At 63.2% G+C, this 26,624-nt stretch overlaps 1 protein-coding gene across 7 annotated transcripts in view; it reads right to left on the bottom strand.

Annotated features, from left to right (window-relative positions):
- The window catches only part of ADGRB1 (adhesion G protein-coupled receptor B1), a 78,201-nt gene that overhangs the window by 32,168 nt on the left and 19,409 nt on the right, over positions 1 to 26,624 (bottom strand). For all 7 annotated transcript variants that reach the window (XM_081266351.1, XM_081266350.1, XM_081266352.1 and 4 more), the window contains 15 exons: positions 24,595 to 24,756; positions 23,646 to 23,756; positions 23,263 to 23,427; positions 23,013 to 23,177; positions 22,658 to 22,822; positions 22,211 to 22,375; positions 21,970 to 22,071; positions 20,564 to 20,670; positions 20,215 to 20,409; positions 19,931 to 19,999; positions 19,298 to 19,406; positions 15,371 to 15,514; positions 14,832 to 14,907; positions 14,568 to 14,670; positions 13,474 to 13,517 (listed from right to left, as the gene is read on the bottom strand). In XM_081266351.1, coding sequence (XP_081122477.1) covers positions 13,474 to 13,517; positions 14,568 to 14,670; positions 14,832 to 14,907; positions 15,371 to 15,514; positions 19,298 to 19,406; positions 19,931 to 19,999; positions 20,215 to 20,409; positions 20,564 to 20,670; positions 21,970 to 22,071; positions 22,211 to 22,375; positions 22,658 to 22,822; positions 23,013 to 23,177; positions 23,263 to 23,427; positions 23,646 to 23,756; positions 24,595 to 24,756 — 1,882 coding nt within the window. The remainder of the gene's footprint in view (positions 1 to 13,473; positions 13,518 to 14,567; positions 14,671 to 14,831; positions 14,908 to 15,370; positions 15,515 to 19,297; positions 19,407 to 19,930; positions 20,000 to 20,214; positions 20,410 to 20,563; positions 20,671 to 21,969; positions 22,072 to 22,210; positions 22,376 to 22,657; positions 22,823 to 23,012; positions 23,178 to 23,262; positions 23,428 to 23,645; positions 23,757 to 24,594; positions 24,757 to 26,624) is intronic.

Raw genomic sequence — 26,624 nt, 5'->3', positions numbered from 1 at the left:
CCATCCCCGCCATCACCACCAACCACACATACAAGAGTCACCAGCACTGTCACCGTCACTACCTCCCACAGCATCTGCAGCACAATCATGACCACTGCCACACCATGACTGTCCCTCCCAAGGACACCACAATGACCACCTGTTCCCCCATGGTCAGCACATCACCTCCACCATTAGTAACATCACACGAACTCATCATCACCACCACTGTCACCTCATCAGGTCCAGCGTCGTGACTGTCACCAGGATGGATCCTGGTGTGGCAACCATCATCACCAGCATTCAGGTCTTTGGGTCCCCGCCATGCCCCTGGCAGTGTGGGCAGGCCCAGCTCTGCAGGAGGTCCCACCATCCTCCTCACCGTGTCCTGCCTGCAGTCTGCCTGAATGGGCTGGCCGAGAGGAGATGCCGCAGCAGCCTAGCCCTCGCCTTCCACGTCCCACCCCCAGGCCAGACGGTTCCCTCACAGGCATCTAAAAGACATGGGCAGGGGCTGTCCAGCAGTCCAGGCCCACAGGGGCCCTGCTCCCTGGCTCCCACCTCTGGGCCTTTGCGCACGCTGAACTTTGTAGCGCTGCGCCCTACTCCCAAGTGGGCTCTCCTCACCCCTCCCAGTCATCCCAGCTCCCACCCACCCCTTGTGTCCTCTGAGAAGTCCCCAGCATGCTGTCCAACATGGAGGCAGCCCTGTCTACAGAGGCAGAGACCAAGACCCAAGATGGAGGCCAGCTGGCCCATGGTCCCCTAGTCAGGAGCAGGGCCAGCATTTGGGACTTGGCCCTCCTGCCCCCTGGCACCGTCTTGGGGGTGGACAGGAAGTGTCTAGGTGGAAGACCCAGACCAGGGCAGGAGGAGTGGGCCTGGAGAGCAGGCCCTGGGAGATGGGGAGGGGGGGCTCTTCTGCTGCCACCCCGTCCCTCCTCCAGTGCGAAGCACCTCCCAGCCACACCTCATGGGGACTGCCACAGGCCAGATGCAGAGGCTGGGCTTTTTCTAGAAAGAGAAAGGAGTTGGGGAGGGGGCGGTGAGGGAGAGGGCCGCAGGGGAAAAGTGGACAGGGGGAGGAGGGGGGAGGGGACAGAGGAGGAGTGTGCAGTGGGGAGGGCACGGGGAGGGAAGTGGGCAGCTCCAGCCTGCTGGCAGCTAGCAGTCTGCACTTGTCTCAGAGGCGCCAGGCAGGGGCGGGTGGCACCTCCCTGGACTGGGCAGTGCAGACACTGTCCCTTTTGCTACACTGGCCCTGGAGGGGGTGCTCCGGCCCTAGGGAGACAGGCTTGGGCTTGCAGAGCTGACGTGGGCAGTCACAGATCCTGAGCTGGGGGCTATCAGACACCCTGTGTCCCTCTTGGCTCTGCACCACCTGGTCTTCCCTGCACAGGGCCCCTACCCACGGAGGTGTGGCTCCCCAGGGGTGGGCATCCTGGTGTCCTGTCCAGTGGGTGGCACGTAGGGGCACCAGGAGGCAAGCCCCATGTGCTCGGGGAGTGAGTGAAGGAATGAACAGTGAGTGGGCCCCCCATGCCCAGAGGGGCCCTTCAGATGCGCCCACTCCCACTCCTGCACACCAGGAGACCCTGTGGACGCGCCTGAGCCCTGTCCTCTGGGGGACAAACTGGGAGCAGTCCCAGGGACTGACTGTGGATGGGGGTTGACACTTGGAGAGGGACACGGTAGGGTGTAGGAAGGTGAAGCCTGTGGAGAAGAGACCCAGGGCAGGCACAGGAAGGCCAGGCAGGGGAGGCCACGCAGCAAGAGTCCTGCCCCAGCTATGGACCTCCGGAGCCTCAGACTCTGCCTCAGCCAGGGCTGCCAGCCTGCCAGGCAGCCGGCACTGGTGAGCAGCCTTTAGCCAGGGTGCCTGTCCCTGTCCAGTCCCTCCAGCTCTCCAGCCTGCTCCAGCCCTTCCACAGCCAGGAGAATCCAGCGAGAACCGGCTCCCAGCAGCCTCCACCAGCTCGGAGGCCCAGGACCACCAGAGGGAGACTGCAGAGATGGACAGGGAAGGAGCTTGGCTGGGGCAGAGGCCAGCCAAGGTGGTCTCACTGAGTGGCACTCCATCCCACCTGGCCCCTAGCCCCACCTGGTGGGGGAAGCCAAGCACATCCTCTCCTCCCCTCTCCCCGGCTCACCACTGTGTGGAGGCCCTCCCCAGGCTACCAAAGAGGCCTCTGTGCCGGGCCCATCCCCACCCTTGGCCCCCTCTACCGACTCCTCTGCCCCATCAGGAACCAGCCGGCGTGGGAGAAATCAGGCTTGGAAACGGCTGTCGACAGCTACCTGGGGACCCTGCCAAGTCTGCCTTCCGCTCGCCCCCGCCTGCCCCCTCACTGCCCTCTCCCAGGGAACCAGGACAGCAGGGGAGGGGCCGGGCTCTTAAAGGGACCAGGATGCTCACGGGCAGGGATCCCGGAAGGGTCCCTCTGGACAGTGCCCCTGGCCTGGACCCTCTGCCAGGCAGGTGAGGTCTAGGCAGGAGTGGGAAGAGCACAGATCCACAGGGGTGACGGCAGCTCTGGGCTTGCCCCTGGGCTCTGGGGTCTCAGTCTCTGCATCTGTAAGACTGGCTAATGCAGGACCAGCAGGCAGACAGACAAACAGGGAGGACCTAGTGTGTCTGTATCAGGGTCAGGCTTGGGAAGGAGCAGGTGTGGCACAGACCATACCCTCTGCCAGCCCAGCCCCTCTGCTCTGCCCCCAGGTCCCAGGAGGCCTGTGACACAACAGGAGGCTCCGAGTTAGGGAGCCTCCCAGCCCAGGGCACAGGAGCCTACTGCTGGGCTTCTCAGAGCCTTCAAGTCCATGCGTGCCTGGCCAGGAGCAGACAGGGGGACCTGGCCCCTCCCACAGCCCTCCCAGGGGCTGCATCTGGCAGAACAGCCCAGACATGCTGGTGAATCACCATGAGGCCCTCAGGCCGCTGACCTGGCCAGAAAAAGCCCTCATGCTGGGCCTCAGTTGAACCACTTTTCAAGAGAAGAGCAGACGGTCCCGGAGGATCTTGCCAGCTCTGACTTCTATGTTCTGCAGAATTCTGGATTTTAAAAAGGGTTTACAAGACTGCGAGATCCTTGGAACATGTCTGTGTGAAGCTCGCAGGGAGCTGTCCTTTCAGCACCAGGAGCAGGACTCCCAAGGCTGCTGGCCTCCACCAGCACCATCTGCCTGGCCTTTCCCGGGCTACACTTGGTCTGCATACGGCCACACCCTGACCCCAGCCCCTGTGGGTGTGGCCTGGTTTGGATGCAGGGCCTTGGCAGGGGTAGCTGGGTCTAGAGAGGAATCCTACTGAGCTCCAGGAAGGCCACAGATCCAGGGGCTGATGTCCTCACAAGAAGAGGGAGGACACAGACACAGAGGGGGAACTGCCACAAGGCAGCCACAAACAGGGACATCAGGGCCCCTAAGAGCCCAGAGCAGGGAGACAGAGGAAGGAGCTCCTCCAAGCCTTGGAGGGAGGCAGCCCTGCCCAGGCTGCGGTCAGAACCCGGCCTCCGGGGCTGGGGGAGCACAGACTGCTGCTGTCTGAAGCCACCTGTCTGTGGGAATTTGGGTCATCTGTCAGGCAGCCCTAGGAGACTGACAGCCCCTTCCCCAGCTCCCCGCTGTCTCCCTGCCGACTCCCACCTGCCCCGTCCGTGCACCCACGCACCATCCACAGCCCACCTGCCCTCCTTCCTGGTCATCGCCCGTCATTCACTCAGACACCTGACTCTTCCTCCACCAGCTGTCCAGGGATCGTCCCGTGCTCCTGAGCCTCCACCTTCACGCCCACTGCCCAGGGCTGGCACCAGGGACGCGCCCGCCCTCGGTCCTGCTCCTGCCCCTGGTCATCCAGCCACCACTTGCTAAGAAACCACTCTTCGTCCTTAAGAGGCACCGATAGGCTTTACGTGGCTGCACTGCCCTTGTCAAACTCACATGACTGGGGGACGGCAAGGGGGTGTGCGACAGCGTGAGTGGCCTCCTCTGGCTTAGACCACTGGGGACCCTGCAAGGACCCCCTTGCTCCCTGTCTCCCACCCAGGCTCTTGTGGCACTGGTCAGGCTGGAGCAGGGGTGTGGGGGGAGCGGTAGCCCCTGGGCTGTGCTGCCAGGCCAGGGCTGCGGACCGGGTGATGCAGGATATGGCACCCAGGAAGGTGATTATGAAGGGCAGCAGGGACTCCAGGGTCTCCCAGGCCCAGTTTCTGCAGCCCGCCGTGTTTTTGCAGGGAATTGCTGAGCCCTGTGTGCCGGGAATGTGTGCAGGGCAAGACAGGTCTGCACTGGGGGTGGGAGCCTCCGGCACATTCCTTCCAAGATAAGTGTGTCACACTGTCGACTGTTGCATGTGGCTAAAAGAGGAGGTGGTTCTGCAAGCACATGACACACACATGATGCATGTGAACATGTATAAGTAATTCCAGCTGAGACATGGAGCAGGGCTCAGCCACTCCTCAGGGTCAGCGCTCAGTAGAATCCAGGGTCAGGGCTCTGTGTGTGATCAGGGTCAGGGCTCAGTGTGTGTCCAGGATCAGGGCTCAGTGTGTGATCAGGGTCAGGGCTCAGTGTGTGATCAGGGTCAGGGCTCAGTGTGTGTCCAGGGTCAGGGCTCAGTGTGTGTCCAGGGTCAGGGCTCAGTGTGTGCCCAGGGTCAGGGCTCAGTGTGTGATCAGGGTCAGGGCTCAGTGTGTGTCCAGGGTCAGGGCTCAGTGTGTGTCCAGGGTCAGGGCTCAGTGTGTGTCCAGGGTGAGGGCTCAGTGTGTGATCAGGGTGAGGGCTCAGTGTGTGTCCAGGGTCAGGGCTCAGTGTGTGTCCAGGGTCAGGGCTCAGTGTGTGTCCAGGGTGAGGGCTCAGTGTGTGTCCAGGGTGAGGGCTCAGTGTGTGTCCAGGGTCAGGGCTCAGTGTGTGATCAGGGTCAGGGCTCAGTGTGTGTCCAGGGTCAGGGCTCAGTGTGTGATCAGGGTCAGGGCTCAGTGTGTGTCCAGGGTCAGGGCTCAGTGTGTGTCCAGGGTCAGGGCTCATGTGTGTGTCCAGGGTCAGGGCTCAGTGTGTGTCCAGGGTCAGGGCTCAGTGTGTGTCCAGGGTCAGGGCTCAGTGTGTGATCAGGGTCAGGGCTCAGTGTGTGTCCAGGGTCAGGGCTCAGTGTGTGATCAGGGTCAGGGCTCAGTGTGTGTCCAGGGTCAGGGCTCAGTGTGTGATCAGGGTCAGGGCTCAGTGTGTGCCCAGGGTCAGGGCTCAGTGTGTGATCAGGGTCAGGGCTCAGTGTGTGGCCAGGGTCAGGGCTCAGTGTGTGATCAGGGTCAGGGCTCAGTGTGTGCCCAGGGTCAGGGCTCAGTGTGTGATCAGGGTCAGGGCTCAGTGTGTGCCCAGGGTCAGGGCTCAGTGTGTGCCCAGGGTCAGGGCTCAGTGTGTGATCAGGGTCAGGGCTCAGTGTGTGCCCAGGGTCAGGGCTCATGTGTGATCAGAGTCAGGACTCAGTGTGTGTCCAGGGTCAGGGCTCAGTGTGTGTCCAGGGTCAGGGCTCAGTGTGTGATCAGGGTAAGGGCTCAGTTTGTGATCAGGGTCAGGGCTCAGTGTGTGCCCAGGGTCAGGGCTCAGTGTGTGATCAGGGTCAGGGCTCAGTGTGTGGCCAGGGTCAGGGCTCAGTGTGTGATCAGGGTCAGGGCTCAGTGTGTGCCCAGGGTCAGGGCTCATGTGTGATCAGGGTCAGGGCTCAGTGTGTGCCCAGGGTCAGGGCTCAGTGTGTGCCCAGGGTCAGGGCTCATGTGTGATCAGGGTCAGGGCTCAGTGTGTGCCCAGGGTCAGGGCTCAGTGTGTGTCCAGGGTCAGGGCTCAGTGTGTGTCCAGGGTCAGGGCTCAGTGTGTGATCAGGGTCAGGGCTCAGTGTGTGATCAGGGTCAGGGCTCAGTGTGTGCCCAGGGTCAGGGCTCAGTGTGTGATCAGGGTCAGGGCTCAGTGTGTGCCCAGGGTCAGGGCTCAGTGTGTGTCCAGGGTCAGGGCTCAGTGTGTGATCAGGGTCAGGGCTCAGTGTGTGCCCAGGGTCAGGGCTCAGTGTGTGATCAGGGTCAGGGCTCAGTGTGTGATCAGGGTCAGGGCTCAGTGTGTGTCCAGGGTCAGGGCTCAGTGTGTGCCCAGGATCAGGGCTCAGTGTGTGCCCAGGGTCAGGGCTCAGTGTGTGTCCAGGGTCAGGGCTCATGTGTGTGTCCAGGGTCAGGGCTCAGTGTGTGTCCAGGGTCAGGGCTCAGTGTGTGTCCAGGGTCAGGGCTCAGTGTGTGATCAGGGTCAGGGCTCAGTGTGTGTCCAGGGTCAGGGCTCAGTGTGTGTCCAGGGTCAGGGCTCAGTGTGTGTCCAGGGTCAGGGCTCATGTGTGTGTCCAGGGTCAGGGCTCATGTGTGTCCAGGGTCAGGGCTCAGTGTGTGATCAGGGTCAGGGCTCAGTGTGTGTCCAGGGTCAGGGCTCAGTGTGTGATTGGGGTCAGGGCTCAGTGTGTGATTGGGGTCAGGGCTCAGTGTGTGTCCAGGGTCAGGGCTCAGTGTGTGTCCAGGGTCAGGGCTCATGTGTGTGTCCAGGGTCAGGGCTCAGTGTGTGTCCAGGGTCAGGGCTCAGTGTGTGTCCAGGGTCAGGCTCAGTGTGTGTCCAGGGTCAGGGCTCAGTGTGTGTCCAGGTTCAGGCTCAGTGTGTGATCAGGGTCAGGGCTCAGTGTGTGATCAGGGTCAGGGCTCAGTGTGTGTCCAGGGTCAGGGCTCAGTGTGTGATCAGGGTCAGGGCTCAGTGTGTGATCAGGGTCAGGGCTCAGTGTGTGATCAGGGTCAGGGCTCAGTGTGTGATCAGGGTCAGGGCTCAGTGTGTGTCCAGGGTCAGGGCTCAGTGTGTGATCAGGGTCAGGGCTCAGTGTGTGATCAGGGTCAGGGCTCAGTGTGTGTCCAGGGTCAGGGCTCAGTGTGTGATCAGGGTCAGGGCTCAGTGTGTGTCCAGGGTCAGGGCTCAGTGTGTGATCAGGGTCAGGGCTCAGTGTGTGTCCAGGGTCAGGGCTCAGTGTGTGATCAGGGTCAGGGCTCAGTGTGTGATCAGGGTCAGGGCTCAGTGTGTGTCCAGGGTCAGGGCTCAGTGTGTGATCAGGGTCAGGGCTCAGTGTGTGTCCAGGGTCAGGGCTCAGTGTGTGATCAGGGTCAGGGCTCAGTGTGTGCCCAGGGTCAGGGCTCAGTGTGTGATCAGGGTCAGGGCTCAGTGTGTGATCAGGGTCAGGGCTCAGTGTGTGTCCAGGGTCAGGGCTCAGTGTGTGCCCAGGATCAGGGCTCAGTGTGTGATCAGGGTCAGGGCTCAGTGTGTGCCCAGGGTCAGGGCTCAGTGTGTGTCCAGGGTCAGGGCTCATGTGTGTGTCCAGGGTCAGGGCTCAGTGTGTGTCCAGGGTCAGGGCTCATGTGTGATCAGGGTCAGGGCTCAGTGTGTGTCCAGGGTCAGGGCTCAGTGTGTGTCCAGGGTCAGGGCTCAGTGTGTGATCAGGGTCAGGGCTCAGTGTGTGTCCAGGGTCAGGGCTCAGTGTGTGTCCAGGGTCAGGGCTCAGTGTGTGTCCAGGGTCAGGGCTCATGTGTGTGTCCAGGGTCAGGGCTCAGTGTGTGTCCAGGGAGAGGGCTCATGTGTGATCAGGGTCAGGGCTCAGTGTGTGCCCAGGGTCAGGGCTCAGTGTGTGTCCAGGGTCAGGGCTCAGTGTGTGTCCAGGGTCAGGGCTCAGTGTGTGATCAGGGTCAGGGCTCAGTGTGTGATCAGGGTCAGGGCTCAGTGTGTGCCCAGGGTCAGGGCTCAGTGTGTGATCAGGGTCAGGGCTCAGTGTGTGCCCAGGGTCAGGGCTCAGTGTGTGTCCAGGGTCAGGGCTCAGTGTGTGATCAGGGTCAGGGCTCAGTGTGTGCCCAGGGTCAGGGCTCAGTGTGTGCCCAGGGTCAGGGCTCAGTGTGTGTCCAGGGTCAGGGCTCAGTGTGTGATCAGGGTCAGGGCTCAGTGTGTGATCAGGGTCAGGGCTCAGTGTGTGTCCAGGGTCAGGGCTCAGTGTGTGTCCAGGGTCAGGGCTCAGTGTGTGATCAGGGTCAGGGCTCAGTGTGTGTCCAGGGTCAGGGCTCAGTGTGTGCCCAGGGTCAGGGCTCAGTGTGTGTCCAGGGTCAGGGCTCAGTGTGTGATCAGGGTCAGGGCTCAGTGTGTGTCCAGGGTCAGGGCTCAGTGTGTGTCCAGGGTCAGGGCTCAGTGTGTGATCAGGGTCAGGGCTCAGTGTGTGTCCAGGGTCAGGGCTCAGTGTGTGTCCAGGGTCAGGGCTCAGTGTGTGTCCAGGGTCAGGGCTCATGTGTGTGTCCAGGGTCAGGGCTCAGTGTGTGTCCAGGGTCAGGGCTCAGTGTGTGATCAGGGTCAGGGCTCAGTGTGTGTCCAGGGTCAGGGCTCAGTGTGTGTCCAGGGTCAGGGCTCAGTGTGTGATTGGGGTCAGGGCTCATGTGTGTCCAGGGTCAGGGCTCAGTGTGTGTCCAGGGTCAGGGCTCATGTGTGTGTCCAGGGTCAGGGCTCAGTGTGTGTCCAGGGTCAGGGCTCAGTGTGTGTCCAGGGTCAGGCTCAGTGTGTGTCCAGGGTCAGGGCTCAGTGTGTGTCCAGGGTCAGGCTCAGTGTGTGATCAGGGTCAGGGCTCAGTGTGTGATCAGGGTCAGGGCTCAGTGTGTGTCCAGGGTCAGGGCTCAGTGTGTGATCAGGGTCAGGGCTCAGTGTGTGATCAGGGTCAGGGCTCAGTGTGTGATCAGGGTCAGGGCTCAGTGTGTGTCCAGGGTCAGGGCTCAGTGTGTGATCAGGGTCAGGGCTCAGTGTGTGATCAGGGTCAGGGCTCAGTGTGTGTCCAGGGTCAGGGCTCAGTGTGTGATCAGGGTCAGGGCTCAGTGTGTGATCAGGGTCAGGGCTCAGTGTGTGTCCAGGGTCAGGGCTCAGTGTGTGATCAGGGTCAGGGCTCAGTGTGTGTCCAGGGTCAGGGCTCAGTGTGTGATCAGGGTCAGGGCTCAGTGTGTGCCCAGGGTCAGGGCTCAGTGTGTGATCAGGGTCAGGGCTCAGTGTGTGATCAGGGTCAGGGCTCAGTGTGTGATCAGGGTCAGGGCTCAGTGTGTGTCCAGGGTCAGGGCTCAGTGTGTGATCAGGGTCAGGGCTCAGTGTGTGATCAGGGTCAGGGCTCAGTGTGTGTCCAGGGTCAGGGCTCAGTGTGTGATCAGGGTCAGGGCTCAGTGTGTGTCCAGGGTCAGGGCTCAGTGTGTGATCAGGGTCAGGGCTCAGTGTGTGCCCAGGGTCAGGGCTCAGTGTGTGATCAGGGTCAGGGCTCAGTGTGTGATCAGGGTCAGGGCTCAGTGTGTGTCCAGGGTCAGGGCTCATGTGTGTGTCCAGGGTCAGGGCTCAGTGTGTGTCCAGGGTCAGGGCTCATGTGTGATCAGGGTCAGGGCTCAGTGTGTGTCCAGGGTCAGGGCTCAGTGTGTGTCCAGGGTCAGGGCTCAGTGTGTGTCCAGGGTCAGGGCTCATGTGTGTGTCCAGGGTCAGGGCTCAGTGTGTGTCCAGGGTCAGGGCTCAGTGTGTGATCAGGGTCAGGGCTCAGTGTGTGTCCAGGGTCAGGGCTCAGTGTGTGTCCAGGGTCAGGGCTCAGTGTGTGATTGGGGTCAGGGCTCATGTGTGTCCAGGGTCAGGGCTCAGTGTGTGTCCAGGGTCAGGGCTCATGTGTGTGTCCAGAGTCAGGGCTCAGTGTGTGTCCAGGGTCAGGGCTCAGTGTGTGTCCAGGGTGAGGCTCAGTGTGTGTCCAGGGTCAGGGCTCAGTGTGTGTCCAGGGTCAGGCTCAGTGTGTGATCAGGGTCAGGGCTCAGTGTGTGATCAGGGTCAGGGCTCAGTGTGTGTCCAGGGTCAGGGCTCAGTGTGTGATCAGGGTCAGGGCTCAGTGTGTGATCAGGGTCAGGGCTCAGTGTGTGATCAGGGTCAGGGCTCAGTGTGTGTCCAGGGTCAGGGCTCAGTGTGTGATCAGGGTCAGGGCTCAGTGTGTGATCAGGGTCAGGGCTCAGTGTGTGTCCAGGGTCAGGGCTCAGTGTGTGATCAGGGTCAGGGCTCAGTGTGTGTCCAGGGTCAGGGCTCAGTGTGTGATCAGGGTCAGGGCTCAGTGTGTGTCCAGGGTCAGGGCTCAGTGTGTGATCAGGGTCAGGGCTCAGTGTGTGATCAGGGTCAGGGCTCAGTGTGTGTCCAGGGTCAGGGCTCAGTGTGTGATCAGGGTCAGGGCTCAGTGTGTGTCCAGGGTCAGGGCTCAGTGTGTGATCAGGGTCAGGGCTCAGTGTGTGCCCAGGGTCAGGGCTCTGTGTGTGATCAGGGTCAGGGCTCAGTGTGTGATCAGGGTCAGGGCTCAGTGTGTGTCCAGGGTCAGGGCTCAGTGTGTGATCAGGGTCAGGGCTCAGTGTGTGTCCAGGGTCAGGGCTCAGTGTGTGATCAGGGTCAGGGCTCAGTGTGTTATCAGGGTCAGGGCTCAGTGTGTGCCCAGGGTCAGGGCTCAGTGTGTGATCAGGGTCAGGGCTCAGTGTGTGATCAGGGTCAGGGCTCAGTGTGTGTCCAGGGTCAGGGCTCAGTGTGTGCCCAGGATCAGGGCTCAGTGTGTGCCCAGGGTCAGGGCTCAGTGTGTGTCCAGGGTCAGGGCTCAGTGTGTGTCCAGGGTCAGGGCTCAGTGTGTGTCCAGGGTCAGGGCTCATGTGTGATCAGAGTCAGGACTCAGTGTGTGTCCAGGGTCAGGGCTCAGTGTGTGAACAGGTTCAGGGCTCAGTGTGTGTCCAGGGTCAGGCTCAGTGTGAACAGGGTCAGGGCTCAGTGTGTGTCCAGGGTCAGGGCTCATGTGTGAACAGGTTCAGGACTCAGTGTGTGTCCAGGGTCAGGGCTCAGTGTGTGAACAGGTTCAGGGCTCAGTGTGTGTCCAGGGTCAGGGCTCAGTGTGAACAGGGTCAGGGCTCAGTGTGTGTCCAGGGTCAGGTCTCATGTGTGAACAGGTTCAGGACTCAGTGTGTGTCCAGGGTCAGGGCTCAGTGTGTGAACAGGTTCAGGGCTCAGTGTGTGTCCAGGGTCAGGCTCAGTGTGTGAACAGGGTCAGGGCTCAGTGTGTGGCCAGTTAAAGGTTCTGCCTGATTTGGGATCTGGGCTGTCAGTAAGGTCAGGGTTTGGATAGGATCCTCATCTTTATGGGTCTGAGAGGTCCCTTTGACACTGGCGGTCACAGATGTGCACCCTCTTCAAGCCTTCCCTGTGCACAGCATTCCTTCCAGGCCCTTGGGCTCTTCCTGTATGCACCACGACACAGGCACACACTGGTACAGACCCCATCTGCTCTCTGGTGCCCAGGGACAGGAGTGGCCGACAGGTGAGGTGGGTCAGGGGAAAGTGCATTTGGATCCTGCCCCCTCCTGGCCAGCCTCCAGCCCTCCCTCTTAGACTCTGCTGTCCCATGCTGGGACAGAGGTCTGTCACCCTGAGTTCTCTGCTGGACCACAAGCCTCACAGCGCCCCGATGCTCAATGACAGTGCGCAGAGGGCAGGCCCAGCTGGGTGAGGCTACACACAGCCACCTCGGCACCCTCCTCTTGTTGCCGACACCCAGACCTGTGATGGCCTAGTTCTCTGGTGCCTGGGGGTACAGCCCACCTCCCTCCATAGCTGCAAGAGAAGGAGCAGGCAGAGGCCACGCCAATGCCCAGCGCCCCAGAGGCTTGACCGTGGTCCTCTTGCTGCTCACACTCCTGCCCCAAAGCCAGCAGACTCCAGCCACAGGAAGCGAGGCTGAGGTTCCTGGGGAGGATCTGCCCAAAGCTGCCCAGCAGGTCCTCCCTGGCCACCTTGGGTCAGGGTGTCTTTTACTCAGACCTGAACTGTCAGAAATGTGGCCATGGCTGTCCTGCAGGCCACTGGTTTCCAGTGCACTAGTGGAAAGCAGGAAGGCTCCGTCCCAGGCGGGCCAGCCTGAAGGGCAGGCAGGTGTCCCGGAGCTGAGCAGGTGGTGGGTGAGCAGCCTTGAGGGAGGGTTCTGGGCTCGGGGCAGGGCTTGGGCCAGTGTCAGGGGCAGACAGGAGGGGCCTGCAGCACCAGCACCATCTCCACCCCCAAATCGCAAAACTTCGCCAAGTCCAAAGGTGGCCACCTGGGGACTGAAGGGATGTCTTTCTTTATCTTTTCCTGATTCCCTCTTTTTCACAAAGAGCTTATGACACTTGGAAAACCCAAAGAAAGCTATCTGACAGCAACCAGGGTTGGTGGCTTCCCAAGCTGTCAGACGTCACAGCTCGGCTTCCAGATCCACGCAGCAAAGACCAGAGGAGCCGGGTGCAGGCAGGTGAGGTAGCATGCCTGGCCCTGCACACACACCCGGCACAGGGCCTTTGCACAGTTGTTCTGTCACAATGCTTTTCCCAAACGCCCCTCTGCCACAGACCCTTCTGCTTCACTTTTTGGCAGATGGTGTGACTCAACATCTTACACTGGTCTGTTTACTCCACTGGGCCTCCCCCTGGGGACAGGAGGAAGCTGAGGGCTGGGACCTCGTAGAGCAGGGACCCAGCAGTGGTCCTGGAGGTCAGAAGGTGGGCAGGTGGGTAGACGACTTCCCATCCCCCATGAGCTTCCATCAGTCCCCCAACAGCCCCACCGCGGCCTCCCCTCTGCCGATGCCCATCCTGTCTGCCCTTCCTGGCTCCCCGTGCCCTGCAAACTGCAGGCTGACGCCCTTCCTCTCTCCACCAGCCACTCAGGACTCGAATGTCCAGCCACAGCATGAAGGATGGCTGCATGTACGGCCAGCCCCTGAGGGGTAGGCTGAGCACACTCACACGCTGCCCGGCCTGGGGAAGGGGTGTGAGCAGCGCCAGCCACAGCCCTGGATCGCACCGTCCCCAGCGCACACTGAGTCCTGTGGGCCCAGCGCCAAGCCCTCTGTCCTGCTCCTGAGACCGCGTCTCCAGGCTCTGGGGAGCACTCTTCTGGCCCTGCACACACGTCCTCTGACCCGCCTCGGCCCCTGCCCCCATGAGTGATGGCCATCTCTGCCCAGCAGCGCCAGGCCTGGCACAACCTCCAACCTCTGCTTCTGCAGGGGCCAAGCTCGGCTGCTGTCTACAGAGTGGTCGACGAGGGTCTGAGCACCAGGCCATGGCCGTACCCACACTGCGGGGGACCCCGGGCCCGCACCCCTCCCCGTCGCTCGCATTCTCCCTGGGCTGCATATCAGCAGTCCTGGCTTCCCAGCACCTGACGCCCACCCCCACACTAGCACCAGGACTTGGCCCGCTCTGGGCACAGGGAGGCTCAGGTGCCCCTCCTCCCTGGGAAGGGGGCGGGGCAGCCTGGGCAGGGAGCAGCAGAGGACCATGCCAGAACACAGGTGGACAGGGGATGGCGACCCCCCAACCTAAAACCTCACTCCAGTGAGTCCCCCAGCCCTCCAGCCCCAAGGCCACCAAGCCCAGAACTTACACATCTGTCTCATCCCACAGGATACAGGTCTGGTTGGTGGTGCCCTGGGAGAGAAGAGGGGAGTCAGGGCCACTGCCCCCTCCAGAGGGCCACTGCCTGATCCACCTGAGGGTGTGCTGGGCATCCTGCCCGTGAGGTTACCCAACAGACTGCGTTTCACAGGGAAGAAGCTGAGACCCAGAGCAGAGATGGGACTGGCCCAAGGTCGCTGTGTCTGGCTTGGCCCCACCTACCCACCCAGTGTGGCTTTGGACAGCTGGCTCCCTTGAACCCAGGTCAGGTGCTCAGTCCTTACCCAGCCCTTTCTGTTGATCATTTGATAAGGGAACGAAGGCAGAGAGAGGCTGAGCAGACCCCAGTGTCACACAGCTGGAAAGGACAGGGCTGAGCTCTCCCATGGCTTCCCACAGTCCCGGCCTGGGGCTTGTGGCTGACACTGCCCTATCCTGTGTGGGTGACCTGGGTGACCTGACCCCGGGGTCCTGGCCCTCAGCCCATCCAGAACAGGCCATGGGGCAGCAGGAGCTCTGATCCTACGCCCCTGGGGCCTGGGTCTCCCTGAAGTCACAGCTGCTCTTCTGGGGCCAGGCACCCCACGGCTCCACCAGGGAGGCAGGGCCTGCCTGTCACCCAGCACAGCCGCTGGAACCCAGTGCCATCCCAGGTGCCCAGGGAGGAGGTTCTCGGCCTGGGAACTGCAGAGGCCCTCCTGCAGGGCAAGGCCTGCCGTCTGCCCCGAGGCTCCCGCGCAGGAGGCTCCCGCGCAAGCACCCCTCACTCTTCCCAGCTCAAGGGCACCCTCAACATGGAGGGGAGTGGGCTTTCCAGGGGAGTCAGGAACCAGGGAAGAGGGGGCTGGGCCCCACCACAGCCCCCAGCTGTGGCTGACACCTCAGAGCAGCTTTCTGGAGAGGCGAGAGTTCGATTTCAGCACCCCCGTCCAGCTGTGGTGCCACCCCGGGCAAGTCGCCACACCTCTGGGCCACAGTGTCCCCAGCTGCACTGGGTAATCGCAGCTCACTCTCAGGTCAAGACCCAAGAAACCTGAGCGCAGACGTGCAGGGTGAGAGTGGCATGCGGGGCGGGGCACTCACGTTGTACATGTGGGCAAACTCGATCTCTAAGGGTGTGAGCAGGGAGCGAGGCGGGGGCTTCACGGTCACCGAGATGACCTTGGAGTTCAGGACTGTGGTGTTCCTGGTGGGAAGCAGCAGACTGGTCTGTAGCCCGGCCTCCCCAGGAGCTGGCCCCACCACCCCTGCTCCGGGCCTCTGCCCTCCTGGCCCCTCGAGGCCAGCCCACCCACCCAAGGCTCCCTCACGCCTCCAGTGGAGGGCTCATCCACCCCACCTACCCACCTCTGCAGGGCCAGGAAGCTGCCCAGGTTCCGGTACAGCACGGTGCCCACCACGAACACGGAGGTGTCGTCGGCCTCTGGAAGGAAGCACACGGTCACCCACCCATTCTGCCTGCTGCCCTGGGCCCGCTGCCCTGCCCATCTGCAGGCCCTGCCGAGGGAGGCCCTTCCACCCAGAACAGCTCTGGCTGGGACCTGGGGCAACTGCCTGGGTCCCCTGTGGCAGAGGGAGAGCTGCGCCCTCCTGGAGTGACACCGAGGGCTGCAGGGCAGGCAGGACTCGCTTCTCCCCCGGGAATGGGGACCCTTGCCCCCACAAGTCCAGCTAGTCCCCCCCGCAGAGAGCTGGTCCACCAGTCACTTAGCTCAGCCGGTGACCCCCAGGCACTGTCCCCCTGTAGGGGGATGGACTCCAGAGCACCAGGAAGTCACAGGGAAGCAGCCCTGCCCCTCGGGGCAGGGAGCTGGGCCCCAGAGGGACTGCTCAGGTGAACTCTGGGGCCTGAGTTCCCTAGCAGCCCCTGCCCTGGGGGCCCTCACCTGCCAGCCCTGTGGAGAAGACGCTCTTGGACACAGTCACCCTGTCCTCGGGCACCTTGGCCCAGTCTCCTGTGGCCCGCCAGCCCTTCATGGGGAAGCTGATGTCCGAGGCACTGCTGGCTGGAAGCTTGTGGATGCTGAGGACTGGGGCAGGGCAAGGGGACAGGACAGACAGAAGGTCACATGGCCAGGAGCCTCGGCCTGGGGAGCAGGACAATGGCACAGAGATGCCCAGGGCTCTGGGAGCATGGGTCATCGTCCAGCTGCCACCTGCCAGTCCCTGCTGCAGCCCTGGGCACAGGAGCTGCAGATTCCAGCCCCACACACGCTGGCAGCACACGGCTCCGCACTCTCTGGCGGGAAAGCCCCCATGGGGTCACAGACGGGGAGCAGAAGGGGCAGCAGGTATGGCCAGAGCCCCAGAGAGTAAGAACCAAGAGGGGACCCTGCCCAGACTCTGTCCCCATGGAGGATCCACAGGGAGCCAGGTGCCACGCGCCCCTGCCTCCCTCCTGGGACGTGGCCCACTAGCCCCAAGTCTGAGACCTGCCCTCCTGCCCTGAGTCCACTGTGCAGGTGGACACCCCACTCAGGACACTGAGGAAGGCTGCCACAGGCACCCCAGGCCTCAAGAACACAGCCCCGGGGTGCGGCCTCCCACCCGTCACAACCGCGTCCCTTTCATTCCCACGCCCACCCCAGGCAGCCACTGACTGCGCCCTGGTATCCCTGGGCCTGGGCAGTCACACAGATGTGGAACCTCTGGGGCCATCCTAGGGCTCTGGGGCCCCCAAGGCTGCCCCTGCCCTGCCCAGCCCAACCCAGGCCCACCGGGTGCCACTGCTTGGTGGCAGGGAGTGGGCCCTGTCTGCACACCCTGGCTTCACCTCACTGGCTTGGCCTTGCCCTCCTTGGACTTCTGAGGTCACCCTGGGGACAGGACAGCCCACCCCCCGATCCAGAAGGATGCTGCAAGTGAATGACGTCACTCATGTGGCCCCTCCAAGAGCACCTGCCCTGTGCGGGGCACTGGTGTGCAGCCTGAGGGGCAGCAGTGGACAGACAGACCCCTCCTGGGTCAACAGCAGTGGATACGACAGGGCCTGCCGGGCAGTGGGGGAGTCCTCCCATTGGGGCAGCTCTGAGTAGACCTGGTGGCTGAGGAGGGGCACATCCTGGAACAGGGAGGAGGAGGAAGAGGCCCTTGGGCTGGAACCCATGGGTAAGGGCAGAGGGCAGGGCAGTGAGGCCAGGAGGCAGGGTCCAGTCCTGCTGAGGCAGGGAGGAAAAGGGCAAGGGTGCTCGCGGGACCCTTTCAAAGACGGTGCTGTGCAGCAGTGAGCAGCAGGGGAGGCATGCAGGCCAGGGGAGGGGCAGCTTCAAGGTTCTGGCCTGGCCGGAGAGCGGGAGCAGGAGCCCCAGCTTGGTGGACACCCAGGCAGCAGGGCCCTGAGCTGGAGCCAGGGAGGGCCAGGCTGCAGGGGCATGCTGGACCCTTGACCTGGACCTGCAGACCCTGTGTGGTTTTAAGGCCTTGAGGAGGTGAGTCACAGGCACGAGAGAGCGTGGGGCAGGAAGGCCTGGAGCCTGGACCCCACCTGTTCAGGTGGGACGGGGACCAGCCAGGGAGGAGTGGACAGTCCAGAGTGGGAGGTGGGAGGGCTGGTTTGATGTCCAGTGGAGAAGGGGGAGAGGAAATGAGGAGGGGAGGTGGCCAGGAGTCAGAAGCCAGGAGCTGCCCAGAACACAGTAGGCACCAAGCTGACCAAAGGGTCTTTTTGCTTGTTTTGGTACCAGGGGTTGAACCCAGGGTGCTTAACCACGGAGCCACACCCCAGCCCTTGTTGTTTTCATTCTGAGACGGGGCCTTGCTGAGATGCTCAGGGCCTCACCAAGTTGCTGAGGCTGGCTTTGAACTTGCAATCCTCCTGCCTCAGCCCCCGGAGGCAATGGGATCATATATATGTGCCACCATGCCTTGCTGACCACAGGGTTCTGTGGCGGACACCACCAATGGCCCTGATGGAGAGCAGAGGACACACACCTGGCTGGGTGGCTCCTGGTAGGTAGGGGGAGTGGAGAAGGTGAAGGAGGCTGGGGTGGGTGGGCCAAGGCAGAACATCCTCCGTTAGGGCTCCGGTTCTCATGGGCATGCCTGGGTGGGGCCTGGGAGAAGGCACACCATGGAGGGTACGGGGGCAGCACGTGGAGGACAAAGGTCAGGGTGACCGGCAGGTAGGACCTCATGAGAGAAAGCACTGTGGGCCAGAGGGGCCAGCGGTTCTGTGGGCACGGGACTGACCAGGCTGGGAGCCAGGGCCAGTGACGGGGACAGGCAGCTGCAGTGAGCCAGAGGGAAGATGCAGGACTGCCCACAGGAACCGGGACTGACCGGACCAGGGCCTGCCCCCAGGTTAGCGTATGGGGAGCACATGGGTGAAACTGGGTCCCCAAAGGTCCACAGGGTACAAGGAGTTCAGCTACCCCGGGCTCTCCCCTGGGTCCTGGGGTCTGAGCACCTGGATTCCAAGCTGGGAGCAGGTGGAGAGAATGATCTGGAAGGAGCCTTGAGGAGGGAGGAGGGCCTGGCCCGCCCCTCCCAGAGTCCCAGGGCTTTGGGAGGAAGCCAGCCCCTGCCCCTGGAGGGACCAGCTGGGTGGTGCTGGGCCACGGGGTGGTGGTTTCTGCTGATGAGTGGGAGGTCCCAAATGCTCAGGAGATGGGAAGAGGGACAGAAAGGGGTGGGGTGTCTGGGGTCTCAGGACGCATGGGAGGTCCAGGTAATAGTGACTGAGAGGAGGCCAGGGCCTCCCGTGGTGACCAAGGCCTGGCTCCAAATGGCGTAGGCCCGGGGCAGACTGCCAGAGGCAGGTCAGTGACCCTCCAGGGCATGGGCCATGGGGGGCGCCCTGGAGCCAGCACCTCTGTGAAGTGCTGGGCCAGGAGGGGTGAGAGCTCCCTTCCACACCTGTCTCTGGGTGGCCACACAAAAGCCCTGGGCCACCTGTAACTCAGGAAAACACCTCGTGGGAAGCGAAACACCTTGGGATGGTGACGCAGGCTGGGGCCACAGACCGCATTTAACAGGTGGCCTCCCAAGCGCCTGGGCCTCCCCGAGATGACTGAGCTCTGAGGTCCTGAGCTCCACGCAGAGAGCGGACCAGCATTTGCGCCTCCAGCTTAGGAGACGTGGCACCCGCCTGGCCAGGGCAGCTCTGGGGCTGCAGCCAGGACAGCAGCAGGGGCCGGGGGACCCGTGGGCCCTAGCAAAACTCAGCCTCGTCACGCCACTGAAGGTGGGACCCCAGGGAGGGGACACCTCCTCCTGGGTGCTTCTAGATCATAGCTGGGGCCAGTGCTCCCTCCTGGGTCCCCGTGGAGGCTCCCTAACCAGGGCTGGGCAGGCTTGGGACCATGACCTAAGACAGGAAGTCAGGGACTAACTAGAGTGATCTGCGTGTCTGCAGAGACAGCGGCTGCTCATCTCCAGGGCACCCCGCTGGTCTCCGTGGCTCTCCACCTCCTGTCCAGACAGACCCCAGGATCATGCCATGTTTAAAAAGGAAACCGAGGCTCAGCCTTCACCATGGAGCCAGGGAAGTTCAGGCCCCTGACAAGGTGCTCTTGGGGCTGCAGGGCAGAGTGGGGCTGGGGCAGGGGGAGCCGGCCCGGGACCCAGGGCTTCAGGCAAGAGGCTGGCTGTGTGGTCCTGGTGGGACTTGGAACCTCCTAGGGTGCCCATCATCAATCCGATGGTCCCAGAGCTCGGAGACAAAAGCCAGCCCAGAACCGGTTCCCGTCCTGGCCAGGAGGGTCGCAGGGGCTGCCTGGCCACTGCTTCTCTATGTAGGTGGGAGACTGAGGCGGAGGGCCAGCAGGGGGCTGCAGGGCAGGACACAGAGGGCTGGCCGAGTGAGGGCGGCTTACCCAGGTTGTCTGTCACCTGGTACGCATCCCTCAAGTCCTTCATGCGGAAGCCAATGACATCCACAAAGTCCTCCACCAACCGGAAGAGCTCCTTGGCGTTGGGGCCCATCTGGGGAAGGCAGTCAGAGCTAGGGGAGGCACGCGCTCCTGGGGGTGACGCCCCCTCCCTCGGCCTCCCCCTCCCCTGGCTGTTCCTTCTTCTAGGTCCTGCTGGTCATTTGCCAGCACCGTCAGGAAGCAGGGCCAGTGGCCTCTGGCATCCACCCCCACTTGTAGGCAGGATTGCTGGGACCCAGAGGGACTGCTGGACTTCAAGGGGTCCGAGGCTAGGGGTACGTCTCTGGGCCCATGCTAGGTACGGCCTTGGGGGACAGGCGCAGAGGCAGACTCAAGGTCGGCCTGTGAGGACGGAAGGCTAGGTGCTCTTGCCCTGTGAGGAAGACCTGCCACCTCCAGGTCCTCTGGCCACACACCATGAGGTCACCTGGTTCCCGCCTGCCACCAAGCCCACAGGACAAGCTGCTGTCCTTCCCATGAAGAAACTGGCTTCTTCCCAAAGCCATGCACCCACAGGAGGCCCCACCCAGGGCTGGTCTGGGGCCCAGGCGCACAGACTGCCCACACCCTCCATACCAGCTGGGCCTCCTCCCACTTGTCCCGGTTCTCCTCTGCCAGCAGGTTACTGATGATCTGGACAAAATTCTGGAAATACGAAGGGCCAGTGAGAGAGAAGAAGGCACTGGTGTGTGACCAGGACCTGGCCCAAGCTGCCGTCAGGACCAGAGCTCGGCTGGGACCAGGCCTGAGGCTCAATCACAGGTTGGGGGTCACAGTCCCATCCGTGGCCAAGGCTGCGGCTCAGCTCTCCAGCCACCGTCCCAGGCACCCGCCCCCCTGGGTGTCCCCTGAGAGCCCACCTGCACATCCCCAGGGGTGGGGCTGTAGTAGGCCCTCCGGAAGATCTCGGTCATGTTCCTTAGGACATCGATGGTGGACAGCAGGTCCCCACTGTAGCTGGTCCCGTCCTGGGAGATCTCCACCAGTGTCTGGATGACCTCTGAGACCCCCTCCCCGGGCAGCCCACGTTGAGCCTTAGCCAGGTGCTCCCGGGTCTGGGGAGGATGGAGAGGGCCACTGCTGTCATGTCTAGGCAGGTGCCAGGGGCCTCCCATGCCTGGAGGGCCCCTGTAACCCCTGTCTCATGTCCAGAGGGTGGGTGTGTCATGGGGACAGGCAGAGGAAGCCCTGGGCCAGGGCGGCACTCACCATCATCTGGATGTTGCGATAGTCAATGGAGACGCAGCGGATGTAGGTGGGGGGCTCCCAGTAGGCGATGCCCTCCTCGTCCAGCTCACAGCGCCGCAGGATGAGGCCTGGGGAGACCTTCCCCTTCTCAGGTGGACATGCACTGCCCAGCACCGGGGTCCCACGCACAGCTCCCGCAGGAGTGGCTCTGCACCTAACTCTCCACCCCGATATGCAAGGCAGGGCCAGCCCTGTTCCCTTCATGCCACAAACTCTGAGCTGCCATTGAGCACCGCCAGGGGTGCCAGGGACCCGCAGGCACCAATCCTTCCTGGGCCCACTGCAGGGAGCCAGGGCCTCTCCCAGGCTCCTCCCAGTCCAGAGCCCTGGGGAGCACTGGCACCTGGCCCCTGTCTTTCCTCCACAGGGTGCAGGGCCTCGCTGGCCCAGGACACGGGGCAGCTTCGGGGGCTATCTGGCATTACATCAATGGCTTGGGGCAGAGGTCACTGTCTGATGGCAGGTACCCCAGGAGGTCCTCAGAGGAACAGGGAGAGCTGACACACACAAGGAGGTGACAGCCATGTGGGACCGTCACAGCCTGCCATCCAACAGGACCACAGGGTGGCCTGAGGCAGCTCCCTGGCCACTGATGTAGATGGGGACCAAAGCAACAGGCCCTAGGGTGCAGTCACACGCGCGGACAGGCTGAGCAAGGCACCGAGGGGCACTGTGTCCTTCATCTCACTCCTGAGAATCTGCAGTACGCAGCAACAACCAGCGGGGAGGGGAGCAGCAGGCGTGGCCAGCAACCCCTGGCGCCCACTGCCCTCCTTGTCCCCAGGACCCCAACTGCCCTGTGGAGGACCTCCTCAGGCCTCCGTCACAGGTGAGGAGACAGGTTCCGAGAGCCTCAATGCCATTCAGGGAAGAGGGCAGAGGTGAGGCCCCCCCTGAGCCCTGGTTTCCCTGCCTGCTGCCCTCGGCACAGAGACCGCAGGAGAGGCGGCCAATACCAGGGTGCAGCCAAGCCCCTTCCCCACGGAGCCCACCCTGCTTTCCGCACCCTCTCACAGCCCCAGCGGCTCCTCGGGGCCCGCGGGGTTATCAATGCTGGCACTCCCAGAAGCCTTGCTCCTCCCTGCCCTGCAAGCCCCAGTGAGGGTGCTGACTTCACGTGCCTCAGTCTCCCACCTGTAAACGGGCTGAGGTGGTGACCACATGGGGGTGTGGAATCACAAAGGGACCCTCACATTAAGTGCATGGCATGGGTGCTGCCCTGAAAGTGTCCCCACACCGTGGTCCCAAACTCCTGGCCTGTGCTACTGGACATCAGCGTGCACACGGGGCTGCCTGGGCTCTGGGCCTTAGAGTGGAGCCTGGGGGCAACTCTATGGGGGCGTCACAGGAGCCCCCATACCCCTTACCTGTGGCATTGCGTGGACACCGGACTGCAGCCACCTCCCCAGCTGGTGTTTCCTTCCAGACCACAGCTCCAAAGTTGTCCTCGTCACAGATCTCATGTGGCTCTGCCAAGGGGCCAGAGAGAGTGAGGGGCTGGGGACCAGGAAGGGATTGGGAGCTGGCACCCACTGTTCCAACTAGGTCAGCTGCCAGACCCCCCAAGCCTCTCCCCAAAGCCCAAACACGGTGTGGGAGGGGTCTCACCGGGACATCGTTGGGTGCCACACTGCCGGTACTCATCCTGGGGGCCCTGGCAGGCTGCTCCCCCAAAGAAGGGCCCAGAGCAGACACGTTCCCGCCGCTGACTGCCACCACCACACGTGACACTGCAGCTGCCCCAAGAGGCCCAGGCCTGCCACTTGCCGTCCACTGCAAGGGTGGCCAGACAGAGGCGCAGACAGTGGGGATAGGAGGGTCAGGGTCAGGGAGCAACAGGGCACAGGGGCACAAATGGGGCCACAAGGACACAGGGATGAGAACCCCAGGAGCAGGAGCCAGGGGGAGAAAGAAAACCAAGACCAGGGTCCAAGAGGCCGGAGACCAGCAAGACGCCGACCACAGAGCTCCCGCACCACGGGGCACGCGTCCGGCCCACTGACTGAGCACGCACCCCATGGCCACATGCAGGGCCACAGCCACCCGGGGCCTGACCTGGGCACTGCTGCAGGAAGCAGTCCCGCGTCTCCACCCAGTGGCCCTGGCACTCGGCGCCCCCGTAGGAGGGCCCGTTGCACTCGCGCGTGCGCTGCTGCCGGCCCTGGGAGCAGCTGGCCGAGCAGGTGCTCCAGCTGGACCACTCATTCCAGTTTCCGTCCACTGCCCGGCCCAGGGGAGGAAGAAGACAGGAAGCCAGCGTGAACACCCAGCACCCCAGGGCTCCACCGGCACCCCGACCCCACCTGAGCAGCGTGAGGGTCCAGCCTCTGGTCCCACTGAGCCAGGTCTGGGCTCCTGGGATGGGGACGTCCGCCCCTCCGGCCCGCCCTGGGCCCTCCCTCTCACCTACCAGGGCACAGGGCGATGTTGCAGAACTTGGTCTGCTTCTCGGGACCCTCGCAAGGGTTGCCTCCAAACTGGGGGGGCCTGCAGGTGCGCGTGCGGTCCCGGAAGCCGCGGCCGCAGGTGCTGGAGCAAAGGCTCCAGGGTGACCACTCGTCCCAGGCTCCATGCACTGTTGAGGGACAGAAAGGCGCTGCTGCCCTCTGAGTCGGCGGCACCTGCCCTGCTGCCCACTCGCGCCCCACGGCCGCGCCCACCTGGACACACGGCCGAGTTGTTGCACAGCCGCTGCTCGCGCAGGGGCCCGCTGCACTGCGTGCTGTAGGAGGAGGACACGCAGAAGCGGGTGCGGGTCTGCCAGCCCTCGCCACAGGTGCTGGAGCACACGCTCCACGGGGACCACTCCTCCGCCGCCGGGTCACCTGCGGGCCACACCTGCCACATCACAGGACTGCCCAGCCAGCACTGCCCTGTGCCAGACCTGGAGGGCTGCCCAGGAGGAGCTGGGCCGGCTTTCCCACAAGGCCTGGAGCCTGAGGGCTGGCCTGGGCCACCGCCAGGTCCCCAGAGCAATTATCGGAACCTCCCCCACTAGATGGCGGCATTTTGTGGCACAGCAGCCCTGCCCTCTCCAGCTCACCAGTCTGTGGGTACGGGAACCCAAAATGCTGCAGCTCGTCCCCCAGCTCCTCCCGCCGCCGGGCATCCGTGGACCGCAGGGACTGGCTCCGGGAGCTGGTACGCCCAGCAGCTGCGGGGTAGACTCAGGTCAGCACCCCTGCTGGGGTGCCCTGTGTCCTTGGCCTCAGTGGGCTTCTTGCCAGGACTACAGCTGCCTGGCCCCGCTGGGCAGCTGGGAAACCAGGTTCAGAACACTGGCCTGGCGCCAGCGCTCCTCTGGTCACTACGGACCCACAGGACGTGGTGCTGAGGGTCCTGTAGGGCCTGTCTCCCCTGCCTCGCAGCCCCTCTCTCTAAGCCTGTGGGCCTTGCAGGCCTGGGGTCACCTGCAGGATGGCTCCTCTGAGCCGCTGCCACTCCCTCCTTCTCAACATGCCATCTGCTGCCCCCACCCCTGCCCAATACTCAGGGGCCTCCCCAGGCTCCTGAGATGAGCTTGGGTCCCCAGGAGAGTTCATCAAGGGAAAAACAACCCCGAGAATGACAGTCTCATTAGAACTTGATTTAACTTTATGAGGGCAGCTAAAAAATGCATGAGGTCATTAGAGAGCCCTAAGAGAAATGCATCCTGGCTGCTCTGGCTGGGACGGGCTGGCCTGGCCGAGCTCGCTCTAAGGGAGGGAAGACGGGGGACTGCCGCCCAGCTGAGAAGGAAGCCCCATGCAGCCCCACCTAGCTCTCGGGGCCACCCCGGCTCTGGGCTCCCACCTGTACTCAGCCTGGCCTGGCCCTCTCTCTGGGCGAAGATCCGCCCCGTCAAACCACAAACCCATGGGATCCCCCCAGCACGGCCCCTCCTCTTCCCATCCTGGGGCCCTCACCGTGGGGCCAGTTGGCCTCTTCCAGGTCCAACCCACCTCGCACCGCCCCTCAGCAGCCCCCGCCCACCCCACCGCCCACGCACTCACGGCCACAGGCCTTGCGGTTGCACAGACGACCCTCCTCCAGAACCCCCTCGCAGCCGCCGCCCTCGACGCCTGGCGCTGGCAGGCAGGTGCGCGTCCGCGTTTGCAGGCCTCCTCCGCAGTCCCTCGTGCACTCGCCCCACAGGGACCACAGCTTCCAACCGCCTGGGGAAGCAGGGGGCGGGGTCAGAGCCAGGAGGACTGGGGATAGGCCGATGGAGTTGGGAGCGGGCAGCACCCAGGGGAAAGCACCAGCTGCGGCTGGCTGGGAGTGGCAGAAGTGCCCCATGGGGCCTTAGGGGACCTGGTGCCACCCAGCTCCTGGGCACCTTCTGGAGAGCTCAGGTCAGTCCTGGTACCTGGTACTTGGCACAGCCCAGGCGGGTTTGCCGGAGGGTAGTGGTCTCCCACCCACCCCAGGGCTGTCTTAGACACAAGGACCCTGAGAGGCCCAGGGCAGAGAGCTTGCTAAGGCTTGCCTTCCTGCACACCTGGACACCCTCCCAGGCCCTTCATCAATTTCTGGCTCAGGTCCTGCTCCTCGCAGCTTTTGCCTCCTCTGCACAGAGGAGGGCTAGACTTGGCCATTGCCCAAGCCCCACCCAACCCCACGCCGGCCAAGGTCCCACACCAGGGCCCAGCCTGGCAGACCCAAAGACCTATTTAGGACCCAGCAGAACTGACCACCTGCTGAGCTCTGGACACAGGCCTCCAGGCCCCTGGCCCTGCTGACTCCAGTCACCCACTTCAGCCTCTCCTAGGTCTTCCTCCACCCTGGCCCTGGTAGTCCACTGCCTTCACCAGAATGTGTTCCCCCAACAACCAGGCCTGCTGCCCCCGGGGGACCTCAGCCCCTTGGTGGCCCAGGGCTTCTGAGAACACTGAGAGCTGCTTGAAGGGCCAGTGCCGGCAAGCACCAGGAGCAAGGGGCATGAGAGGGCAGCCTCATCTGAGGGCCGAGCATGCAGGCGGCACTGGTGGGCCACGGGAGGCCTCCTGCTGGGGGACCTCCCACTACACAGCTGGGCCTCTGCCATCCCCTGGTCTTCTGGGGATGTCCGGGCCATACACTCCAGAGCAGTAGGGTTAGATGGACTTCAAAAGAGCAATTAACCCTTCACAGGCTGTGCTCAAGCCCAGAGGACAGGGTATCTCTACTGAAGACACCCTGACCTATACCTGTTGAGGAGGAGGCGAGGAGGTTGGTGTTGGAGCCCAGAGACTGCCCCCTGGGGGCACTGAGCCAGACAGCTTGCTCAAGAGAGCACAAGAGGCCCCTCCAGGGACCGAGAACCAGCTGGCCAAGGGCAGAGGACTCTTGGCAGTAGGGAGGGCCTCTGGTGCCTGAGCCTTACCTGTGGCCTAGAGGAGGGAACCTCACCTTGTGGGGTGAGAATAGGGACACGCAGGATGTCCCAAAAGGTGAGCAGCCCCACCACCCAAATGGTCCCTGGGTCATCTCCTGGTCTCATACCGATCACTGCCCAGGATTACAGCCGGCTTCCCAGGATTGACCAGCAGGAGGCTCAACATCAGGAAAGCACTTGGAAATGTCCGAGTGTAAGCACGGCCTTCTGGTCAGAGCTGACCCCTGGGCCCTGGTCTGGTTGTGCACCCTGCAATGCCTGTCTTCTCTGCACCCATGCTTGGGCTGGGCCAGCAGGGGGCACCAGCATGGATGGTGGGAACAAGGCAAGGAATCACGGTCACAGATGGGAGGCTTGCTCTCCTGCTGGGACGCAGGGTGGAGAGGGGCATCTTCTACCCCTGGCTTGATGTGGAAGCTGCTCTCCCCTCAGGGAGCCCACAGCCCCGTGGTCTCCAGAGAAGCAGAGCACTAGAGCTGGAGCCCAGGGGGACCAGTCCTCCTGTCCAGTGCACCAGGCCGTGTCTGCCTGGCAGGACACAGCCAGTGCGCAGGGAAGTGGGGCGGTGCTTCTGAGCCTCTTCTCAGTCTGGGTGGAGTGTCCCTTCTGGAGGGGGGCTGCCCTGCTCCCATTTCTCAGACAACACAGGGGCCACAAGTGAAGGGG

Source organism: Spermophilus citellus, assembly GCF_964194105.1.
Source record: "Spermophilus citellus genome assembly, chromosome: 14".
In the NCBI taxonomy this organism is placed as follows: domain Eukaryota; kingdom Metazoa; phylum Chordata; class Mammalia; order Rodentia; family Sciuridae; genus Spermophilus; species Spermophilus citellus.
The sequence above is the reverse complement of the archived record's forward strand: the minus strand, read 5'-3'. Positions and strand labels throughout refer to the sequence as shown.